Below are 19,133 nucleotides of genomic sequence, written 5' to 3'. Positions count from 1 at the left end.
TCAATACTTGTTTGACAGTGATATATATATATATATATATATATATATATATATATATATATATATACCACAAAGACAAACGATTTATTTATTTCATTTCTACACCACCCAACAGCCGAAGCTCTCTGGGCGGTTCACAGCAATGGCCTGGCATGCGTTTAGGACTATCTTCTGCCCCTTATGTCGCCACCTCCTCTCTGTGGGATGGCTCCATCACACTTATTTTTAATATTGTTTTATAATGGGTTTAATGAATGTATTGTTTAACTTGTGAGCCGTCGGTAGGATTTTATCCTGAAAGCCAGGTTATTAATTAAAATAAATACATTTATTGCTACTAGTTAGTGATGGATGAACTTACCCCAAGTGAATTTGTTATTATTCCAGAAGTTACATATCTGTTGATGCAAACTCAGACTAGAATTCTCCTTTTAATATGAACTCTCATTTTGTGGCTATGGGCTTTTGCTCATGATCAAGGCGCATCTTTGGAGCTGCAATTTAGAATTGCATAGGGCAGCATGCATCACCATGTCATGCCTCCTTTGGGTGGGTTATTTTCATGCAGCCTACCTACACGCTGATGCCATGTGATGTTTACCTGCCATCACCTGATTCTCGGTTGAAGATGGGCCCCGCAGAGGCCTCCTTGAAGAGCCAGAGCTGCAGTAGCGACAAGGGAAGAATCTAGATTGCTTCAAACAAGCTTTTGGGAGGGGGGTCTGGGTAGAATGACTGAAAATGTGTGTGGGGGGGGGCATAAATCTATGTCCTGGTTTACTGCACATGCTTTAAAGCTCACAGGAGGAAGACTCATAGAATCATAGAATAGCAGAGTTGGAAGGGGCCTATAAGGCCATCAAGTCCAGTGCAGGACTCCACCTTACAGCATCCCTGACAGATAGCCTCTTGAGTGCCTCTAGTGTGGGAGAGCCCACAACCTCCCTAAGTAAATGATTCCATTGTCGTACTGCTCTAACAGTCAGGAAGTTTTTCCTGATGTCCAGCTGGAATCTGGCTTCCTTTAACTTGAGCCCGTTATTCCATGTCCTGCACTCTGGGAGGATCGAGAAGAGATCCTGGCCCTCCTGTGTGACAACCTTTCAAGTATTTGAAGAGTGCTATCATGTCTCCCCTCAATCTTCTCTTCTCCAGGCTAAACATGCCCAGTTCTTTCAGTCTCTCCTCATAGGGCTATGTTTCCAGACACCTGATCATCCTCGTTGCCCTCCTCCGAACTCCCACCTGCTTGTATGCATCCTTCTTAAAGCGTGGTGCCCAGAACTGGATACAATACTCAAGATGAGGCCTAACCAGGGCTGAATAGAGGGGAAACAATACCTCGTGCGATTTGGAAGCTATACTTCTATTAATGCAACCCAAAATAGCATTTGCTCTTTTTTTTGCATCCACATCACACTGTTGGCTCATATTCAGCTTGTGATCTACAACAATTCCAAGATCCTTCTTATTTGTAGTATTGCTGAGCCAAGAAACAGACCTGAGGCCAGGGTGACATCCTCGGACAAAAGGTTTATTTCTTTTTGGCACAAACGGACCACTTGACATTCAACAGTAACCCGTGTCCAGCCACAGGTCTAGCCAAGCTCTATCCTTCCTCTCCCCGTCCACAGAAGGGGGCAGATAAGACCCCCGGCAAGTACAATTTGTGCTATTAGAAGGAGACCTCATCTGGCAAAGCAGCATTTCTTCCTTCTGTGTGCAGATCCATCCTGCAGCCGTTGCATTTCTCCTCCCTCCCAACAACACCAGACCAAGTTTTGATTTTCAAGCGATTTCTTGCAAGTTTAAGTTTCTTTTCTTTTTTTAAAAAAAGACACAAGAATGGGAGCAAGACTAGAGAATATAAGGGCATGGGCAGAGAGTCATGAAATGAGCTAATATCCCACATTGTAGCATATCAAAACATAACCCAGAGGTCTACATGTTGGGAAGGAAGGTTCTTCTTTGTTAGTTCCATAGATTCACCTTTTCCACTCCAGTCATGAGACCCAAGAACTCGTTGACTGTTTGAGAAAACGTAAATGAAAGATTAACTTTTCTGGCATCCGAATGAATCATCGCATTTTGGACTTACGGATTTTGAACCGCAAACCTCAGCTCTGTGATGCACAGCCATACAGATTCCTATGAAGTGGCCTCCTTATACAGGCTGAGACAACCCACCCATCTAGCTCAGTATGACCTGCTTTTGACCAGCAGTCCCTCTACAAGGTCTCAGAGTCAGAAATCCTTTCCCAGCCCTGCAACCCGAGATCCTTTAAGAGGAAGATGCCAGTGAATGAATGTGGGACGTTCTGCACACAATGTATGTTCTCGGCCGGTGAGCTGTGTTCCACTCCACTCCCGATTCCGGGGCTACCGCTGTGCTGGGAGCCCATCACAGGAACAGTCCCTGGCTACTGTCACCCTCCCCCTTCTCAGCCTCATCTCTAAGTGCATCGTTCCATGGCACGATATGGGCACCAGCAACAGCAAACTGCAGTCTGGGCCTCTTTGGGTCAGAGACTTGACCATTGTCCCAGCCCTGCCCTCCCCACACAGCATCCAGGTATCTGCCAGTCGCTGGCACTACAGAACTTTGTGGACTAGGTGGCTGGCTAGTGCTTGGTATGTGGCTGACAGGTGTGGATGGCTGGTACTAGGTATTATGTGGTTGACACTAGAGGAGAAACCCAGCCATTGCATGAATGGTTGGTACTAGGCCTGATTAGGGCAGAAGAAACCCCATGGCTTTGAATGGGGGGGGGGATTGGACTCCTCCTGGCCCCACTCTTTGAAACATAGCAGCTCCACTGAAGTCTTCTTCTCCCGCTCCTTCCACTCAGCCAATGACCAAGGAGGTGGGGACGCAGATAGGATGCCCAGTCTCACAACTCAATGGTGTCACTTGAGAGGCTGCGGGAGTCCACCTGCTTGCTGAGGGCCAAGAAACTCTTCCGGGCCTCACGCTCAGAGTTTGGGGCGCTGCTGGATGGGGCTGGAGGGAGCCCATCCGGCAGCAGCTGGGCCTGGCAGGGGAGCTCCTCCGGGGGCAGGCTCTCAGGCGAGGACAGGCCGTGGCGCCAAGGGTTCCAGCTGATCTTGAGGGAGGCGCGGGAGAAGGAGGTGCGGGAGAAGCTGTCGAAGGAGGTGTCCGTTGGGGGCTCGCTGCCCAGGCCCCGGCTCTGTGTGGTCAGCTCCCCCATTGAGCTGGCCCGCGCTAAGCTGTACAGGCAGTCCGGGTCACTGCTGCGCCGTGGTCGGGCAAGCAGGGGCTGGGCCGTGTGGGAGAGGGTCGAACAGTCTCCGCGCAGCGAAGAGCAGGAGTCCTGGCGCGCCAAGCGGGAGGGGAAGTGGAGGCTGGAGCGCAGGAAAATGGAGTCGCGCACCAAGTGCTCGCGGAAGAGCGCCTCGTCGATGCTGCGGCTCAAGTTGATGGGTGAGGGCGGCCGGAACTCCAGCTCGGCCAGGGAGAGGATTGAATCCCGCTCAAAGCAGATGCTGGTGTAGGAGCGGCCCATGGCAGCGGCTGCCGCGTTGGGGCACTTGGGGCTGTAGACCGGGCGCGCGGGGGACGGGCTGGGACCTTGGCCAGCGGCTGCCCGCAATTCATTGCTGTCCTTGAGGGCCCAGAGACGCCCGCTGGTGGGGGGATTTCGGATCAGGTTCTTACTGATGTCATTGTTGGGCACTTTCTCCAGGACGCCGCCCGTCCAATCGTAACAGTTGTTGGGGTACTCCGGCACCTCAGCTTTGCGGTAGGTGCAGAAGTAGCGCATGAGTTTGGCCCAGCAGGAGTGTTCCCTGGATCCGTAGCGCTGGCACAGGGCCTGCCAAGCGAGGAAGAGCAGGGCGAAGGCGAGCATCAGCTCGCCGATCCGGAACCAGAACTGCACAAACCACCAGCCCCAGGTGAAAAGGTCCACCTGGCCCAGGAGCCCCGTCAACCACAGCACCCCGTAGAACTGCAGCCCGCAGCAGGGCAGCACCAACCCACCGCTCGCCATCAGCACCCACACGCTGCTCCACACGCCCGGCTCTGGGCTGCCCTCGGCTGTGAGGCCGCACCGCAGCTGCCAGTACAGAAAGATGGTGGCTGGCAAGAGGGCAACGCCGGAGGCGCAGGAGAACGTGTGCAGCCCCACCGGCACGGCTGGATGCAGCGGAGGGGAGAACAAGTCGGCCGCCAGGAGGACGGCGCTCTGCACGGAGCCCAGCACGGCCCACAGCGGCAGGCTCCGCCACCTCAGAGGCAGGACCTGCAGGCGGGCCTGGCGGAGAAGGCGCAGAAGGAGCACCCCGAACGTGCTCAGCAGGAGCGGGAAGGGCGCCGTGTACAGCACTCGCACGGCCTGGGAGGGAAGCCGGTCTCGGGAGCCATAGGGGTCGGCCAGGAAGAAGGTGGCGCGCAGGATCCCGAAGACCAGCAGCAGGGTGCTAGCGACCATGACATGTGGGAGGTGTGGCACGCGCAGGGCAAAGGACCCCCCGATGCAGACCAGGCTCAGCAGGCTCAGGAGCAGGAAGAGCAGGCCGGAGCCGTAGACGTGCAGCGCCCAGGCGAAGCTCAGCGTGTGCGCCAGGTCCCCCCAGCGCAGCAAGGTTTGGTTGGGCAGCAGCTGGCTGCAGGCACTGCCGAGGCGTGGGCAGGCTGGGCTGGAGGCCGGCGGTGCGGCAGACAGGCTGGGCTGCGGCCGGGCCAACTGAGGGTGCTGCAGGGCTCTCTGCGTGGTGACCCGGATCAGGCCACGGCGAGGAGTAGCCAGGAGGCGTTCAGATGTGGTGGGGACCAGGGTGCTACTTTGCCTGGGTGGACGGGTCCCAGCTGCGTCTGCAAAGGAGAAAGAGGCACACTGGGGCATTCAGGGCCGGCAAGAGAATCCTCCAAACAAATTTGCACGTTTTTTTGTTTGGGAGCAGGAAAAGCACAGAATGTGATACTGGGGGCAAAAAAATGCATCTGTTTCAGTTTGGGACCAGTCTCCCAGAAGGAGCACCTTCACCCACATTTTCCTGCTCGATTGCTAAGATCATCTTCGGAGGCTCTTCTCTGGGTGCTGCCACCCAACAATGGTGGATGGCCACCAGGAAAGAGCCTTCTCTGTGGTTGCCCCCAGTCTATGGAAAGCTCTTCCCAGGGAAATCCACTGTTATCTTCACTGTATACATTTAGGGAGCAATCCTCTTGCAATACCTGTTAGTCCCCGAACTCGGAGGCTGATGGGCACCCTATGCAGAGTGAGGGAGTACAGAGGCGATCTTCAACTCCACATTCTTCCCACTTGACATTTTTTGCTAGATGGGCTTTGTTGCCTGTCTAGCTGGGGCTCAGTGAGCGGGAGGAAAGGAGGCTGGGGAGGTCAGAGGATTCTTCATAGGCCTCCCCAGTCCCCTCCCCTCCCTTCCCACACAACTTCCCCCTTTCTCTCCTCCCCGAGGTTGCTTTTGTGACCTCTGAGAGGTGGCCAGAGCAGTTCTCTCTGCGCTGCCTGAGACGGGGAGGAGGCATGGAGCTCCAAGCACAGTTCCAAGGATCTGAAAAATCCTATGTGTCCCCCACCCCCACCCCGAAGCTGTCTAGGGGGGCATAGTTTTGCTCCCTTTGATGCCAGGTGAAGACCTTCCCTTTTTAAGCTGGGCACCTAACTTTTAATCTATTTCTTTATTCATTTTACTGCTGGCTCCTCAATGTTTTTAATATTTTTAAAAAGTTTTAATGTTTAATATTTATTATTTTCATACTTGTACTGTATTATTACTAGTGTAAACCCAATGTCGCCCTGGGCGCTAGTAGTCCTGCTTCTTTCCTGTTTCTTTGCCCCTCACCACAGAGGGGCTCATGAATGATGCAGACGTGTCTCATGCATAGTGAATCCCCTCTCCAAAATTTGCATGTAGTGCGGCCCCACCCCTACCCTCTCTCATGCACCCTGATTGGCTGCCTCAGTCACCTTCCCTCTCTCTGCTGTTGGCTATGCCTGGGGCAAATCTTTGTGCCACATTGATTGGCTGAACACGGCTGTCCTTCATCCTGTTGGTAGAGGAGCTGCCCTACCTGTTTGGTGCAGAGGAAATTAACCGCTACTAAAGCTCGAGCTTTGAACTTTTTCGAACATTCAAAATTTTCTGCACATCTACACTGCTCGAGCTACAGTTTAAAACAAAAATGAACAAAACCAGCCTGGTAGATCTCAAATAATACACCTTACACTACTGTATTCTTATATAGATTATTATAATTATGATTTTGTTGTTCTTCCTGTTGCTTGGTTTTATGATTGTAAACTGTCCTGAGGGCATTTCCCACTTGGGTGGTCTACAAATCTAATAAATACATTTTTAAAAATTGTCCTGCATCTACATTTTAATAACAACAAGAAAGGATGAAGAGGCAGAATGTATATCCCTTATAATTGCAAATAGTATTGTTAACAGCTTCCCAGTTCCCAATCTTTGAAAGCATATGGGCCAATGCATCACAAAAACGTGGAAGTCAGAGGGTTGGAACGTGGAACCGGGAGGGAGGGTGGGGTAGGGTGTCGAATAAGCATCCCAGTGGCTGGGATGGCTCCGACGCCTTGCATAGCTCCTTGCCCCTCCCCAAGAGACCTAATAAAAGCAGAATATAGGATGCCAAAGAAGCAAAAATAGGCAACCAATTTGAGATGGCTTTAAAAGGGGCTTAGACAAATTCCTGGAGAAGAAGGCTATAAATGGTGACTAGTCCTGACGGCTCTATGCTACCTCCAGTATCAGTGGCAGCTGCTGGGGAACATGGAACCAGTTACCTAGGGAGGTTGTGGGCTCTCCCACACTAGAGGCCTTCAAGAGGCAGCTGGACAGCCATCTGTCAGGGATGCTTTAAGGTGGATTCCTGCGTTGAGCAGGGGGTTGGACTTGATGGTCTTGTAGGCCCCTTCCAACTCTACTATTCTATGATTCTATGAGTGTGCTGCTGCCCTCATGTCCTGCTTGTGGGTTTCCACTGTGCGAACATAATGCTGGACTAGATGGAGCCTTGGTCTGATCCAGCCGGGCTCTCCTTATGTTCTTAACCCTTTCATTTCCAGGATGCATGCAAGGCTGCAGAGTTCGACTTGGTGCAGAATTCGGGTTACCTTGATGCAGATTATTATTATTATTATTATTAATGCACAGATAATTCATAACCCTTGTTAACAGCCTTGATCCCTTGCCTATTTCTTTTTCTCTCCCCCTTCCAATCCCACTTTGTATTCCCAGGAATATTGAATTAATTAATTAAGTAATTAATTATGGTAGCCCATTAACAGTTCTCTAATGGCACACAAGTTGCGAAATGGCTGGTTGGCGGCAGCAGCAACAGCTCTCTCAGGGGCCCAGGTGGAGGGATCTTTCCTAGGCCGGCGTGCGCCTGAGATGTTGTAACTCGGCATGCCAGGGACTGAAGTCTTTCTGCACGTGAGACATGTGCCCGGAGTCATCCGGGTGGGAGGGGAGGGGAAAGGGGATGACGGTGGCGGCATGGCATGGATATTTCTCTCCCTCCTGAAGCAACGGCAGCCAAATTAAAGAGCAGCTCCTGCTGCCATCTGCTCCGGGGTCTGCCAAACAGCAGGTGCCTGACCCGGAGTCTCGTTGCTTACCCTCCTCCCACTTCCCTGCCCCACCATCTGGCCACAAGCAGCAGGGTGACTCAGGCAGGGACTGTGTGTGTGTGTGTGTGTGTGTGTGTGTGTGTGTGTGTGTGTATAATATATATATATTGCAGGCACAATGTGCTGTAACGATGACTAATCACTGTATATATGGAGAGCAAACTCAATTCTCCGAGCACCGATCCTTTATGCAGCAAAATTGCAACATTTTGTTGCAGGTCCTTCTTGTAATTACTGATCATGATCGTGCTGAAGAGGAATCCAAGGCCAAGGAAGCAGGGTAGGGCGGGGTGCAGGAGGGTGATCAGGGAACACTCTGTAGAATAGTCAGAACTGGTACAGTAAAGCTAAGAGACCACCGCTGAGATAAGTGGGAGGATGTAGAGCGGAGCTCCGCGGGGGCTGAGCCTGCTCTTTCCAGCCATGGCCGGGAAAAGTGAAAGAGCCCTCAGGCCAAGGCCCCTGCAGGGAAGCTGACAGACTTAAACCACTGACCATCTAAGGTTCATCTCTTTTACAGAGTTAAGTCGAACATGGTGGCACGGATGGAGATTCTGAAATAACGGGGGCTGAAGAAACACGACTGCAAACTTAGCGGGAAAGGAATATTCAAGGCAGCCCTTCCTCAACCTGGAGCCTTCCAGATGCATTGGAACCGCCCAGAGAGCTTCGACTATTGGGCGGTATAAAAATGTAATAAATAAATAAATAAATAAATAAATTGGACTACAACTCCCATCATTCGCATCTGGAGAGCATCAGGTTGGGGAAGGATGATGCAGGAGATCAAGAAACGGCATTGGTTGCCAAGGTTAGAATATGAAATATCTGCAGCCTACACCATTTCCAAAGATGGAGAGACTGGACGTGAAACACCTAGGGTGGGGTGTGTGTGTGTGTATGTGTGTGTGTGTGTGCGCGCGCGCATGTGATCTGCCAAGGGTAGGGTGCCAGGTTGCAAGCTGGAGCACATCCACATACCTCTGGGCCAGAAAATGTCTATACCAAATATCGAAATGGCCAACTCTTGCAAAAAGAAGAATCATAGGATAGTAGAATTGGAAGGGGCCTATAAGGCCATCGAGTCCAACCTCCTGCTCAGTGCAGGAATCCACCTTGAAGCATCCCTGACAGATGGCATCATGAAGGCCTCTAGTATGGGAGAGCCCACAACCTCCCTAGGTAACTGGTTCATTGTCATGATGCTCTAACAGTCAGGAAGTTTTTCCTGATGTCCAGCTGGAATCTGGCTTCCTGTAACTTGAGCCCGTTATTCCATGTCCTGCACTCTGGGAGGATCGAGAAGAGATCCTGGCCCAACTCTGTGTGAAAACCTTTTAAGTATTTGAAGAGTGCTGTCATGACTCCCCTCAATCTTCTCTTCTCCAGGCTAAACATGCCCAGTCGAAAAAGAACTGTGTCTGTGTCTGTGGGAACATGCCAAACCAGCTTTTGTCACCAAATAGTGGCCAAGGGGTGGGTGGGGCTGGATTATCTTGTCCACAGAGGGAAAGTGTGACTGACTCTGCTCTTCCTCTGAGCCCAACACCGGGGGGGGGGGGGGGGAAGGTGTGAAGTGGGGAGGGGAACTGGGAAAGGAGGGAAGAAGCTAAGGTGGAGGAGCAGCACGTAGGAGAGGAAGGGCAGGAGGCAGTAGCAGAGACAAAATGGTGAAGGGACAAAGAACGTTGCTTTTTCCCTTTGACTCCCTTTCTTCCCCAAAACTGCCTCAGCACCTAACAACAAACGAGGAAGTTGATAGTCCGCATGTCTTTAGGTAGTGGGGGAGCAGTCTGAGAACCAATTGACAGGTTTTGCTCAAAGATGTTGGAAGTAAAGACAATCTGGGCCCAGTTTCCAGAGGTGCCGGACACCCACCCACACCCACACCCACACCCACACCCTTTGGCACCCAGATTTACTGCCTTGCCCTCTAGGCAGAAACATTTCTAGATAGCTAGTTGGACTGAGGAGAGAAACTTCACCTGGTGTATTTCTGCCTGTCTCTGTGCTGTTAAATACAAAAAGCCTGCCAGAAAAGCAAGAAGGCAGCAACTTTAGGCCAGCCTGCACAACCCCGGGGCTTTGTGATCCTCTTGCACGATGGGTGGATCAGCGATCCAAGCAGTCACCCCCAAAGGGCACAAAACCACCCAGGCTGGCCGTCGGACGGGTTCGCCCAGTGTAAGGAGCCTCTTGTCTCCACAGAGACATTCAACGGAGTCGCCCGGGAAAGAGTGGCCAGGCAGGAATGGCAGGGCAGCCGGGCCTGCCTCATCAGCACTAATCAGGCTGAGAGATTACCCTGATTGGAAGCGGCACCGTGCTCAATATAACCAGCACCCCGCCGCTGCCGATTAAACAATCCATTTAGGGCAGTGCTGGCTCCCTCACAGAGCATCCTTGCTCCTTGCCGGCCCACTCAAATCCTTCTCGCGCATCTAGGGCAGAACTCCAGAAGAGGCTCCGGAGATGGCTCGGAAATCCACCTTCCTCCCTTGATAGGGTGGGATGTCTGCATACCTGTCCAGGGTGGTGGGACGGGGAAGCTTTGCTGACGTACCCCTGAACTGGCAATGTCATGGGAATCTGGGTGGGCTGCACAGTGTTGCAGCCAGGGTCAGACCAGGGGGAGGGAGAGCAAATGACCACCCATAGAGCGGCAGGAGCAGGAAAAAAACCACGCCATTCTGCTCCTGTAGTCATGATGGTGCTGTGAAAATGCAAAGCTGCCCCTGCTCGGAGCCAGCCCTGCTCAGAGTGTTCATTTTTTCTTAGGGTTGGCAAACAATGTTGTTGGTGTTCTTATATCAGTAATTTAAAAGCAGTTTTAAAGCAAGGCACGGCAACAGGAGTGGGAGGAGAAATGCTAACGGTGTGCTTCCGACTGAAGTCATACACCTGGCTAATGGAGGCTGTGGCCCTAATGTCAGTGGGGCGATGAACCTTGCTCCAGGTTTCAGTCCGCACCTTGGAGAGCTCCTGTTCTGACTCGTTCTGACTGAAACCTGGATTGGATTCACAGCCCCACTGACATCAGAGCCACCAGCCTCCACTGCACATGCCCACAGCTAAGGGCCGCCTCCATGAAGCCATTAGGTCCAACATTACCTAGCTGCACCATGGGGGCTCCAGGGCCTTGGATCCCCAATAACCTGCCTAGTCTTTTTTTTTAAGCCAACAGAGGCTCCCTCCCAGGCAAGCAGGAACTCACCCCCAAGAATTGATGTGTGCAGAACTTCAAGTAGGGTGACCCTATGGAAAGGAGGACAGGGCTCTGGTATCTTTAACAGTTGTATAGAAAAGGGAATTTCAGCAGGTGTCATTTGTATGCATGCAGCGCTGGGTGACATTCCCTCTTCATCACAACAGTGAAAGCTGCAGGAGACCTGCCCTCTTTTGTATCTGGTCACGCTAGCATAGCTCCCACAGCTTTAGCTGTTGTGATGAAGAGGGAATTTGACCAGGCGCTGCATGTGTACAAATGACACCTGCTGACATCCCCTTTTCTATGCAGCTGTTAAAGATACAGGAGCCCTGTCCTCCTTTCCATAGGGTCACCCGAGCAGAAGTGCAGAGCTAGAAGGTAACTTGGGCCATTCACTGCCCATCTCTAGCCTCTCCCTTGTCAAATGATGCCATCCAGACAACAGACTGCTATTAGCATAAAATGAATGCGCTTGCACACAAAAAACAGATGACTCAAGCAAGCAAGCCAAGCCATACCAAAGGCAGGCAGAGCTCTGTGTGTGTTGTCACTGATCTGCAGAACACGGGAGAGGCTGTGGAAAATAGTCCTGGCTGCATAGTTCAACTTCTCCAGAATCTCCCACATTTGTGGTTATTTGTGTTGTTTGATTTTTAAGCAAGTTTCTTGCCCTCATGGCTGCAAAGATACTGCTGAGAGCGTGCAGGCAGTGCCTGGGGAAGCCCAAATGCCAGAGGAGTTGCTGAATCAGATATCTAGTCATCAGAAGGCAGAGTTTGACCTTAAAGTGACCTTTTCAGAGAACACACTAAGCCAAGCTGGTTAAGCATTTTGAACTCAACATTATTATTATTATGTATTTATTTAATACATTTATTGCATTTTTATACTGCCCATTAGCCGAGGACCATGATGGCTTAGCATGTCATGTGAACCATGACTTAAAGTGCCAACCATGGTGGCTACCTAAACATGGTTTAAACATGCTCACTAACTAGGGGGTTGGACTCGATGGCCTTGTAGGCCCCTTCCAACTCTGCTATTCTATGATTCTATGATTCTATGAACTAGGGTGACCCTGTGAAAAGGAGGACAGGGTTCCTGTATCTTTAACACTTGTACAGAAAAGGCGGATTTCAGCAGATGTTAAAGATACAGGAGCCCTGTCCTCTTTTCCATACGGTCACCCTACTTGGACCACACAGCCACCCCGAAGCTCAGCGCACTGCCCTGTATAGCTCGTTGCCTCTGAAGCAGAAGCGGCATAAATTATGCGCAATAATAATAAGAACAGTGCCAGTCCCTTCAGAATTTTTTGCAACAGTGGCAAGTTTATAATCTGCTTTCAGGCTAAAGCCCAGCAGTAATGCCATTCACCTCCTTCAGTAGCACTTACAATCTATTATTACAATGTATTATTAATGGAGCCATGACAACATGCCTGGCACTTTACAGAGTTCTGTAAGCGAAAGGGAGTGGTCTTTGCCCTGAGGAGCTTCCAATTAAAATTCCACCAGTGGAGGCAGACACTGGGTGGAGGAGAAAGGAAGGAAGGAGCCCAATATGAAACAAAACATAATTATATTATTTTTCTTAGGGCCAAATTACGCATTACATTATTCACTCTTCTAAAAAAAGAAGTGCTTCAACTGGCTACTTTTATTTTGAAGAAAAATCAGCTGCCAGGTCCCCCAAAATGGAACTTGCTCCCAATTTGGCTTCATCTATCCTTTATTATTATTATTATTTATTGCATTTTTATTGCATTATTAAAGTCTGGTTATTATTTATTAAAGAAACATATATCCATCCTTTGAGCACAAGTTCTCTTAGGGCACCTAACAAATCCAAAGTTTCTTTCCCCCTAGCCAACACAACAACCCTGTGAAGTAGGTTAGGCTGAGAGTGACTGGCCCAAGGACGCCCAGTGAGCTTCATGACCAAGTGGGGAGTCAAACCCTTGTCTCCGGACTCCTAGTCTGGCACTCTTAACACCTACACACCACAGGCGATGGGGAAACATAGTTTGCCAATGGGAGTTCAGTATAATTGCTTGTTTCAGCTGAAGTCTTACTCATTAGGATTCCATGTGGAAAAGTGAGCTCAAAGTAACAAAAGCAAAAACCATTGTATCGAACATATCCTTTACAAAGATGAATAACAATACATCAATTCCATGAATTACCAAACAAGCCAATTCATCATCTGCTTTCTCCCTCGCCAAAAAAGCTTTATAAAGATTAAACATCCACAAAAGACCTAATACTAAAAGCAGATGTATGGCAGATGGAGCCAATTCTCCCCTAAGCTTGTGTTATTGAGTTTATATCAAAAACCATTTTCTATTTTCTTTATGCTGCAGTAGTGCTCCATAACTGTGTGTGTACTAGCAATTACCTTTTCTTTTTCTTGGTTTTTCTGGTTTCTGCCAGGAACATAAGAAGATCCCGGCTGGATCAGACCAAAGGCCTATCTAGTCCATCATTCTATTCACACAGTGGCCAATTGGATGCCTTTGGTAGGGTGACCCTATGGAAAGGAGGACAGGGCTCTGGTATCTTTAACAGTTGTATAGAAAAGGGAATTTCAGCATTTGTATGCATGCAGCACCTGGTGAAATTCCCTCTTCATCACAACAGTTAAAGCTGCAGGGGCTATACTAGAGTGACCAGATACAAAAGAGGGCAGGGCTCCTGCAGCGTTCTCCTTTTGGGAAATGTATTCACGGCACCGTTCCTACTCACCTGGAGACTTGGTTCCTGGGCCGTTCCCCACCACAGAGGTGCCCTGTCCAGGAGTAGAGGAGCCGACGTAAGTAGTAGGGATCCTGGGGATCACGGCCCCCCTGACACGCTGTGGCTCTGCAACATCAACCGGTACAACAAGGCCTGAAAGAGAGAAAAAGGTCTTGGGTGGAGCCGGCAGCCGACAGCATCTCTCTGGGTGTTCCTAGTCTGTGGAAAGGAAGAATCCCCCCCCCCCGTTCCTCCAGGATTCTTTGCCTTCACAGACAGAAGAAGAGGATTTGGGAGATGCCACAGCCCCATAATCACCCCCATTCCAACAGGCATTCCAAACAGAGGAAGAATGTAGTGAATCCCAGGCCCAAAGAAGACCCTCAATTGCTACTGATTTGTGTGATGTCATTTTAAAATATTTATATCCCACTGTTCTGATTGTACTGAGAACATCCAGAGTGGCTTAGAATAAGAATAAGAATAAAAATAGCAACAGCAATAAGTAAGCAATGATCAAAGAGTAATAATTTAACTAGGCGGCGCTATGCTATTCATGGCACCAACCCTCACCAAAGAAAGCGGCAGTATCCTAGCCAGCTCTTCCCTGTTATTCTAAGCCTCTTTGCCATCTCATGAAGTCTCCGCCACAATCAAACACAGCCTCCAAATCGCTCATGACTCAAATGGAGGGTTCCAGCCAGCCATACAGTCCTCCAGGTAACTCCATTCCATCCCCCTCACACCAGACTCCTTTTCCAACTGACACTCAACATACTGTGGCTACTGGGTATGCTCAGTATTCATTCAGCTGGTTTGGGGCAGCAGGTTGCCTACTTAGATGTAAAAAATTATAATTTTTTACTTAAACAAACCTTGGGGTTCCCCAAGCATCCTTATAGCTCCCTCTTGTTTCTCAGTGGCCCCGTGTTGGCTCCATTTCCGCTGGCACGTGCCACCTCAGCTCACTATTAGAGGGAGCAGCTGGTTACCAGGGCAACTGGTTGCTTCCACAATGGTTTTGTAGAACATGAACAAATAGCCAAACAAAAAGAGTAATGACTGTCAAAATGGCACTGGGATGCATTGGGGGGGCTGGAACGCTACACCCTCACCTGCGATAATAAACTATGGCATTTTGCAGCCTGACGAAGATGTCAATGTTTAGACAGGCCTTTGACCTGTAGGTACTTCTTGAATGTGTATAATTTGTTGTGGATTTCAACTGCTATTCTCTCTTGTTCATTTTAGCATGTCCCTAGGGTGACCTTATGAAAAGGAGCACAGGGCTCCGGTATCTTTAACAGTTGTATTGAAAAGGGAATTTCAGCAGGTGTCATTTGTATGCATGCAGCACCTGATGAAATTCCCTCTACATCACAAGAGTGAAAGTTGCAGGAGCCTTGCCTTCAGGCCCCTGCAGCTTTAAATGGTGTGATGAAGAGGGAATTTCACCAGGTGCTGCGTGCATACAAATGCCACCTGTTGAAATTCCCTTTTCTACACAACAGTTAAAGATACGGAAGCCTGGTCCTCCTTTCCATTTGGTCACCCTACATTATGTCCCTCCCATCCCAGGTTGTTCCCCAAGCCCCTATCAACCAATTCCCTCATCTGCTTCCCCAACCCCTTCACCATCTCGCTTCCATTTCATAACTACAACCTCCCTCTCCTCCTCCTCCTCCTATTGCCTGGCCAGCTTCTTCTCCCCTCCACAATTGCCTCCCATTCACACAGCAAAAGAGGGGGAGAGAGAGCAGTTGGGGCTATCAATTTCATCAGAAACTGGGTAAGATGTGTTTAAGTTAGAGGTGAAGAACCTCAGTCCCAGGGGCCAAATTCAGCCCCTCAGGGTTCCTCCAATGGCCTTTCCCATTGGTCTGGTGGTTTCTCAGCTTTTGTGCAGTTTCCCCCCTCTTTCTAAAAGGTTGAAATGACTCTCCTAAGGCTTACTTGCTGGCAGTAAGAGCTGTGAACTACATTTGTATCTTACAGCTCTTACTGCCAGTAAGGAAGCCTTACCCAAAAAAGCATCGTTGCATTCGGGCCCTTTCCCCTTCTGCCTTTGGCCCTGCCCACCACGGCAATGTGGCCCCTGAAAGCAAAGACAACCCCAAACCTACCTGGGGTGGCAGAGTTGCCGTGGAAGTGAGTCCTTTCCGTTCCAGCCACTTCCCCCGCTCCTGGCCGCGGTGTTGTCTCAACGCTCAGGCTCCAGTGGGTGCTTCTTTCACGGGCAACAGGCCCCAGGGGGGTCCCTGCCAGACCCTCTGGTGGTGGAGGGGTGGAATGGCTCGGGAAGAGCCCCTCTAGGGGTGGCTGATGGGAGCCGGCTGCGGCAGGTCTAAGCCTAGGGCCTTTTCCATCTGGTGGGATAGCTGTAAAGGTTAATTGTGGCACCTGGGAGGTGGAAGCCCCGGGCACAGTGTCGCTCCATGGTCCAAGTGGATTCTGGGTATTTCTAGCTGCCTGCGTGGGTCTAAAAGGAGAGGTAGAGAGTTCCTCTTGAGCCTGCGAACCACCGTAGACCTGTGTGCTCCGGTACGAAGCCAAATATTTGACGGTGGTCTGATTCCTGGCCAGAAGCTCCTGCTCGGGCCCCCTGCTTCCCAACTGCCCCATGGAACTCTCGCCCCTAAGAGCGGTGCCCTCGGTTGCCAGCCACTGGACAGGGAACCTATCAGCAGACGACGTCACCAAGGGGATGGTGGACACAGTGGGCCTGGGGTTTAACGTGGTTGCCACGGAGGTGTCATTGGGACCTGCTGGGTGGTGACTCTGCGTGGCCTCCTCCTGGGAGGCAGGCAGTTCTGAGGCGTGTGCCCTGGGTGAGGCAGGCAAGGAGGCTGTCACGGGGGTGGCCATCCGTGCAGACTCAGTGCCAGGCAGAGGAAGAGAGAGCTCCTTCTTCCTCTGCTCTGGACTAGGTTCCGAAGTTACATGGCCAATATCCTCAGTCCCTGTTTGAAGCCTGGACGGGCCCACTGTGGGCAGCATGAAGTCACCTGCCAGAGGCAGGCCCTGCACAGCTAGGTGGGGAGCTAAGCTTCCTCCAGGAGCACTAGTGGGGCTTCCCAAGCCAGAACCAGTCACTGCAGGAAAGACAAAGGGCTTTGTGGGTATTGGAGTGCCAGGATGGAGATTGGGGCTGGCCTCTTTCCAATGCTCATCACTGGGCCCCTGGAGCCCACTGGAGTTGAGCTCTGAACGGGGCACGGCTGGTGGTGTGCTTGGGAGAAGCTCTCGGGAGGGGCCGTTCAGTCGAGGCAGCTCTGGGGCAGGACTAGAAGGAGGGTCCCAGGCGGGGCTGTCCAGGCTGGGGAGGCGGAAGGCCAGGTGCAGTGCTGGCAGGAGCAGGCTCCAGGCGAGGAAATGCCACACAACAGCCATCACCGACACGAGGGGTGCAGCTCAGTGTCCAGCGTCGTCCGAGCTTCTCATGCTTCACCCTGTTGGACAGGAACACTGTGAGGCTGCTGGTGTGGGTTGAAGAAAAGGTCTGTCATGAGCAAGGAACAGGGGCAAAGCTTTGGCAAGGGGGATATGCTGAAGGAAGGGGCTGACGGGATGAGAGCTGGGCTAAAAATGCACCCGTGCCAGACTGTTCAAATGGGCAGAGTGGGGTTAAAAGCGGGGAGCCCGTTGCGAGCGAAACACTGGAGTGAAAAAGAGAAAGAAGCGGCCAAGATGGGAGCGTGGAGAGCTGCAGGCAAACATGAGCCCATGACTGTGCATGGCCGTACTCGTGCCAAGACACATGGATGCAAACATGAAGATGCAGTCACATGCGCATGCTGTTCATCCCTCCTGAGGCTGAGCAGATGCTCCTCTCGTGCCCAAATATAGCAGCTTCATGTCCCCTCCTCACCCTGGGCCAGCATCAGAGGGAACCCCACACACGGCAGCAGCCGACCCCTAATGCGGGGCTTTGCATAGCAGCAGCAGCGGCTGCAGGTAGGTGACCCCAGGGTATGAACATACAAAGAGCCCTCCTAGATCTAGTCCAGCATTCTGTTCACACAATTTGTCTAAGCCATCCAAATTGGTGGCTGTCACTCGGAGGGACAATGTGGCATCATTCTGGGTCTGATGGGAAACCCCTCTGCTCTGCATAGGACTGGGGGTTGCCCTCCTCTCGTTGCCACTGGCCACAGTAGCTAAACCTTACAGAGGAAGTAGGGTGATAGAAAGAGCTGCCTGATCCATGTAAGCCCAGTTTTGTTTACCCTGGCTGGCAGCAGCTTCCCAGGGCCTCAGAGGCCTTTCCCACTCCTGCAAAGATTCTTTAACTGGAAATGCCAGGAATCCAATCGGGACCACCTATGAGTGGAAGGCAGGTAGGAAGACAAATGCATACCTCAGCGAATGCAGGTGATCAGATGCCCCCACCAAAACGGCTTGATCCCCAGATGCTGCATGGCTCCACAGCTGGTACCCAAGCCCTGCAGTGCACCTATTCCCTGCAGCCCGTGCAAGTTCACCTTGGGCATCTGGCTCCCATTCCAAGGCAGCTTGAGGATGGGGATGCTCAGACCAAGCTAGCTGAGCCCCGTGCCTGTGATTGGAGCCTGGAATTCTGCAGCACTTTAACCCTTCCCTGGCCTAGCAGCAAAGAAGCCGCAGGATTTGGAATCCCGTAGCCCCGGCTTGGTAAAAGTTACACCACTTTCTCAGAATAGTTTTTCACCCAGCTACAGCATCCTATCCATAAGCCAGCACAACCCATTTTTATGTAATGGGGCAGCATAGTTCACTCAGCGTGGCAGAGAGCTCAGTTTGAACCTAGGTACAAATTCCCACTCAATCAAGGGCTCTGAGCCAAGTTTCTGCTTCTCAGCCTCAGTTCCCCTTTCTGTAAAATGGAGCGATTGTTGCCAACCCCCTTGTTTTGCTGCAAGAAAAGTGCTATGCTGATGACGTGTATAATATAAACACCACACTGCACCAATGACGTCTCCTGACATTTTCACCCACCTCACTATCGTGTGCTGCTGTCACCACCTCAACAACATCTACAATACAGTCCTTTTGCCCTCCCCCGTCCCGGAATACTGCACAACGAACACAGCAAAGCAAGAAATACTAACCTACTACCCACCCCAACGTACACCAGAGCTCTCTTCCCACCTGGAATCTTCATGCCGACCTCTTATCTGCTCCCAGTCTAAATGCTATTATTGTATAGAGGGCTAGCCTGCCCCACTTTGGTGTCCTTCTCTGGACAAGTTGGACAACTACTCCCATTATCCCCAGCCATTGGTCTGCTGGCTGGAGGGGGGGTAATGGTAGTTGTTGTCCAAGACATCTAGGAGGCACCAGGCTAAGGTAGCCTGTGAATGGTTCTAAGAGCAAATGGCAAAAAAGATAAGGCAGACTGCATTCCAGGAGGCAGCGAGGACAAGTGGTGAGAGCAAGGTGTGGCCCAGGGGGCAAAGAAGCCGCTGGGCAACTCAGGGCGTGCTCTCAGCGCATCCAAGCCTGGGAGCCGGCAAGGTGTCTCCGCGTCCAAGGACAGTCATGGGCAGGGTGTGTGCCAGGCGCCCAAACGTA

The 19,133-nt window shown here is 51.2% G+C and overlaps 1 protein-coding gene across 1 annotated transcript; it reads right to left on the bottom strand.

Annotated features, from left to right (window-relative positions):
- Nucleotides 1–2,361: 2,361 nt before the first annotated feature.
- Nucleotides 2,362–18,593, bottom strand: PRRT3 (proline rich transmembrane protein 3). The gene is made up of 4 exons (XM_063122114.1): nucleotides 17,941–18,593; nucleotides 15,707–17,032; nucleotides 13,593–13,736; nucleotides 2,362–4,834 (listed from the first exon to the last, which is right to left on the bottom strand). The coding sequence occupies exons 2-4, from the start codon at nucleotides 16,971–16,973 to the stop codon at nucleotides 2,892–2,894; spliced, it is 3,354 nt and encodes a 1,117-aa protein (XP_062978184.1). The 5' UTR covers nucleotides 16,974–17,032; nucleotides 17,941–18,593; the 3' UTR covers nucleotides 2,362–2,891.
- Nucleotides 18,594–19,133: the final 540 nt, after the last annotated feature.

Source organism: Elgaria multicarinata, chromosome 3 (genome assembly GCF_023053635.1).
Source record: "Elgaria multicarinata webbii isolate HBS135686 ecotype San Diego chromosome 3, rElgMul1.1.pri, whole genome shotgun sequence".
NCBI classification, from domain to species: domain Eukaryota; kingdom Metazoa; phylum Chordata; class Lepidosauria; order Squamata; family Anguidae; genus Elgaria; species Elgaria multicarinata.
The sequence above is the reverse complement of the archived record's forward strand: the minus strand, read 5'-3'. Positions and strand labels throughout refer to the sequence as shown.

Excerpts from the sequence above, each read along its gene's own strand:
- PRRT3 (XM_063122114.1), bottom strand. The coding sequence starts at position 16,973 with ATGGCTGTTGTGTGGCATTTCCTCGCCTGGAGCCTGCTCCTGCCAGCA. Across the intron at positions 13,737-15,706 it reads CGGCAACTCTGCCACCCCAG|GCCTTGTTGTACCGGTTGAT; the intron begins GTAGGTTTGGGG and ends TCTCTCTTTCAG. Across the intron at positions 4,835-13,592 it reads CCCAGGAACCAAGTCTCCAG|ACGCAGCTGGGACCCGTCCA; the intron begins GTGAGTAGGAAC and ends TCTCCTTTGCAG.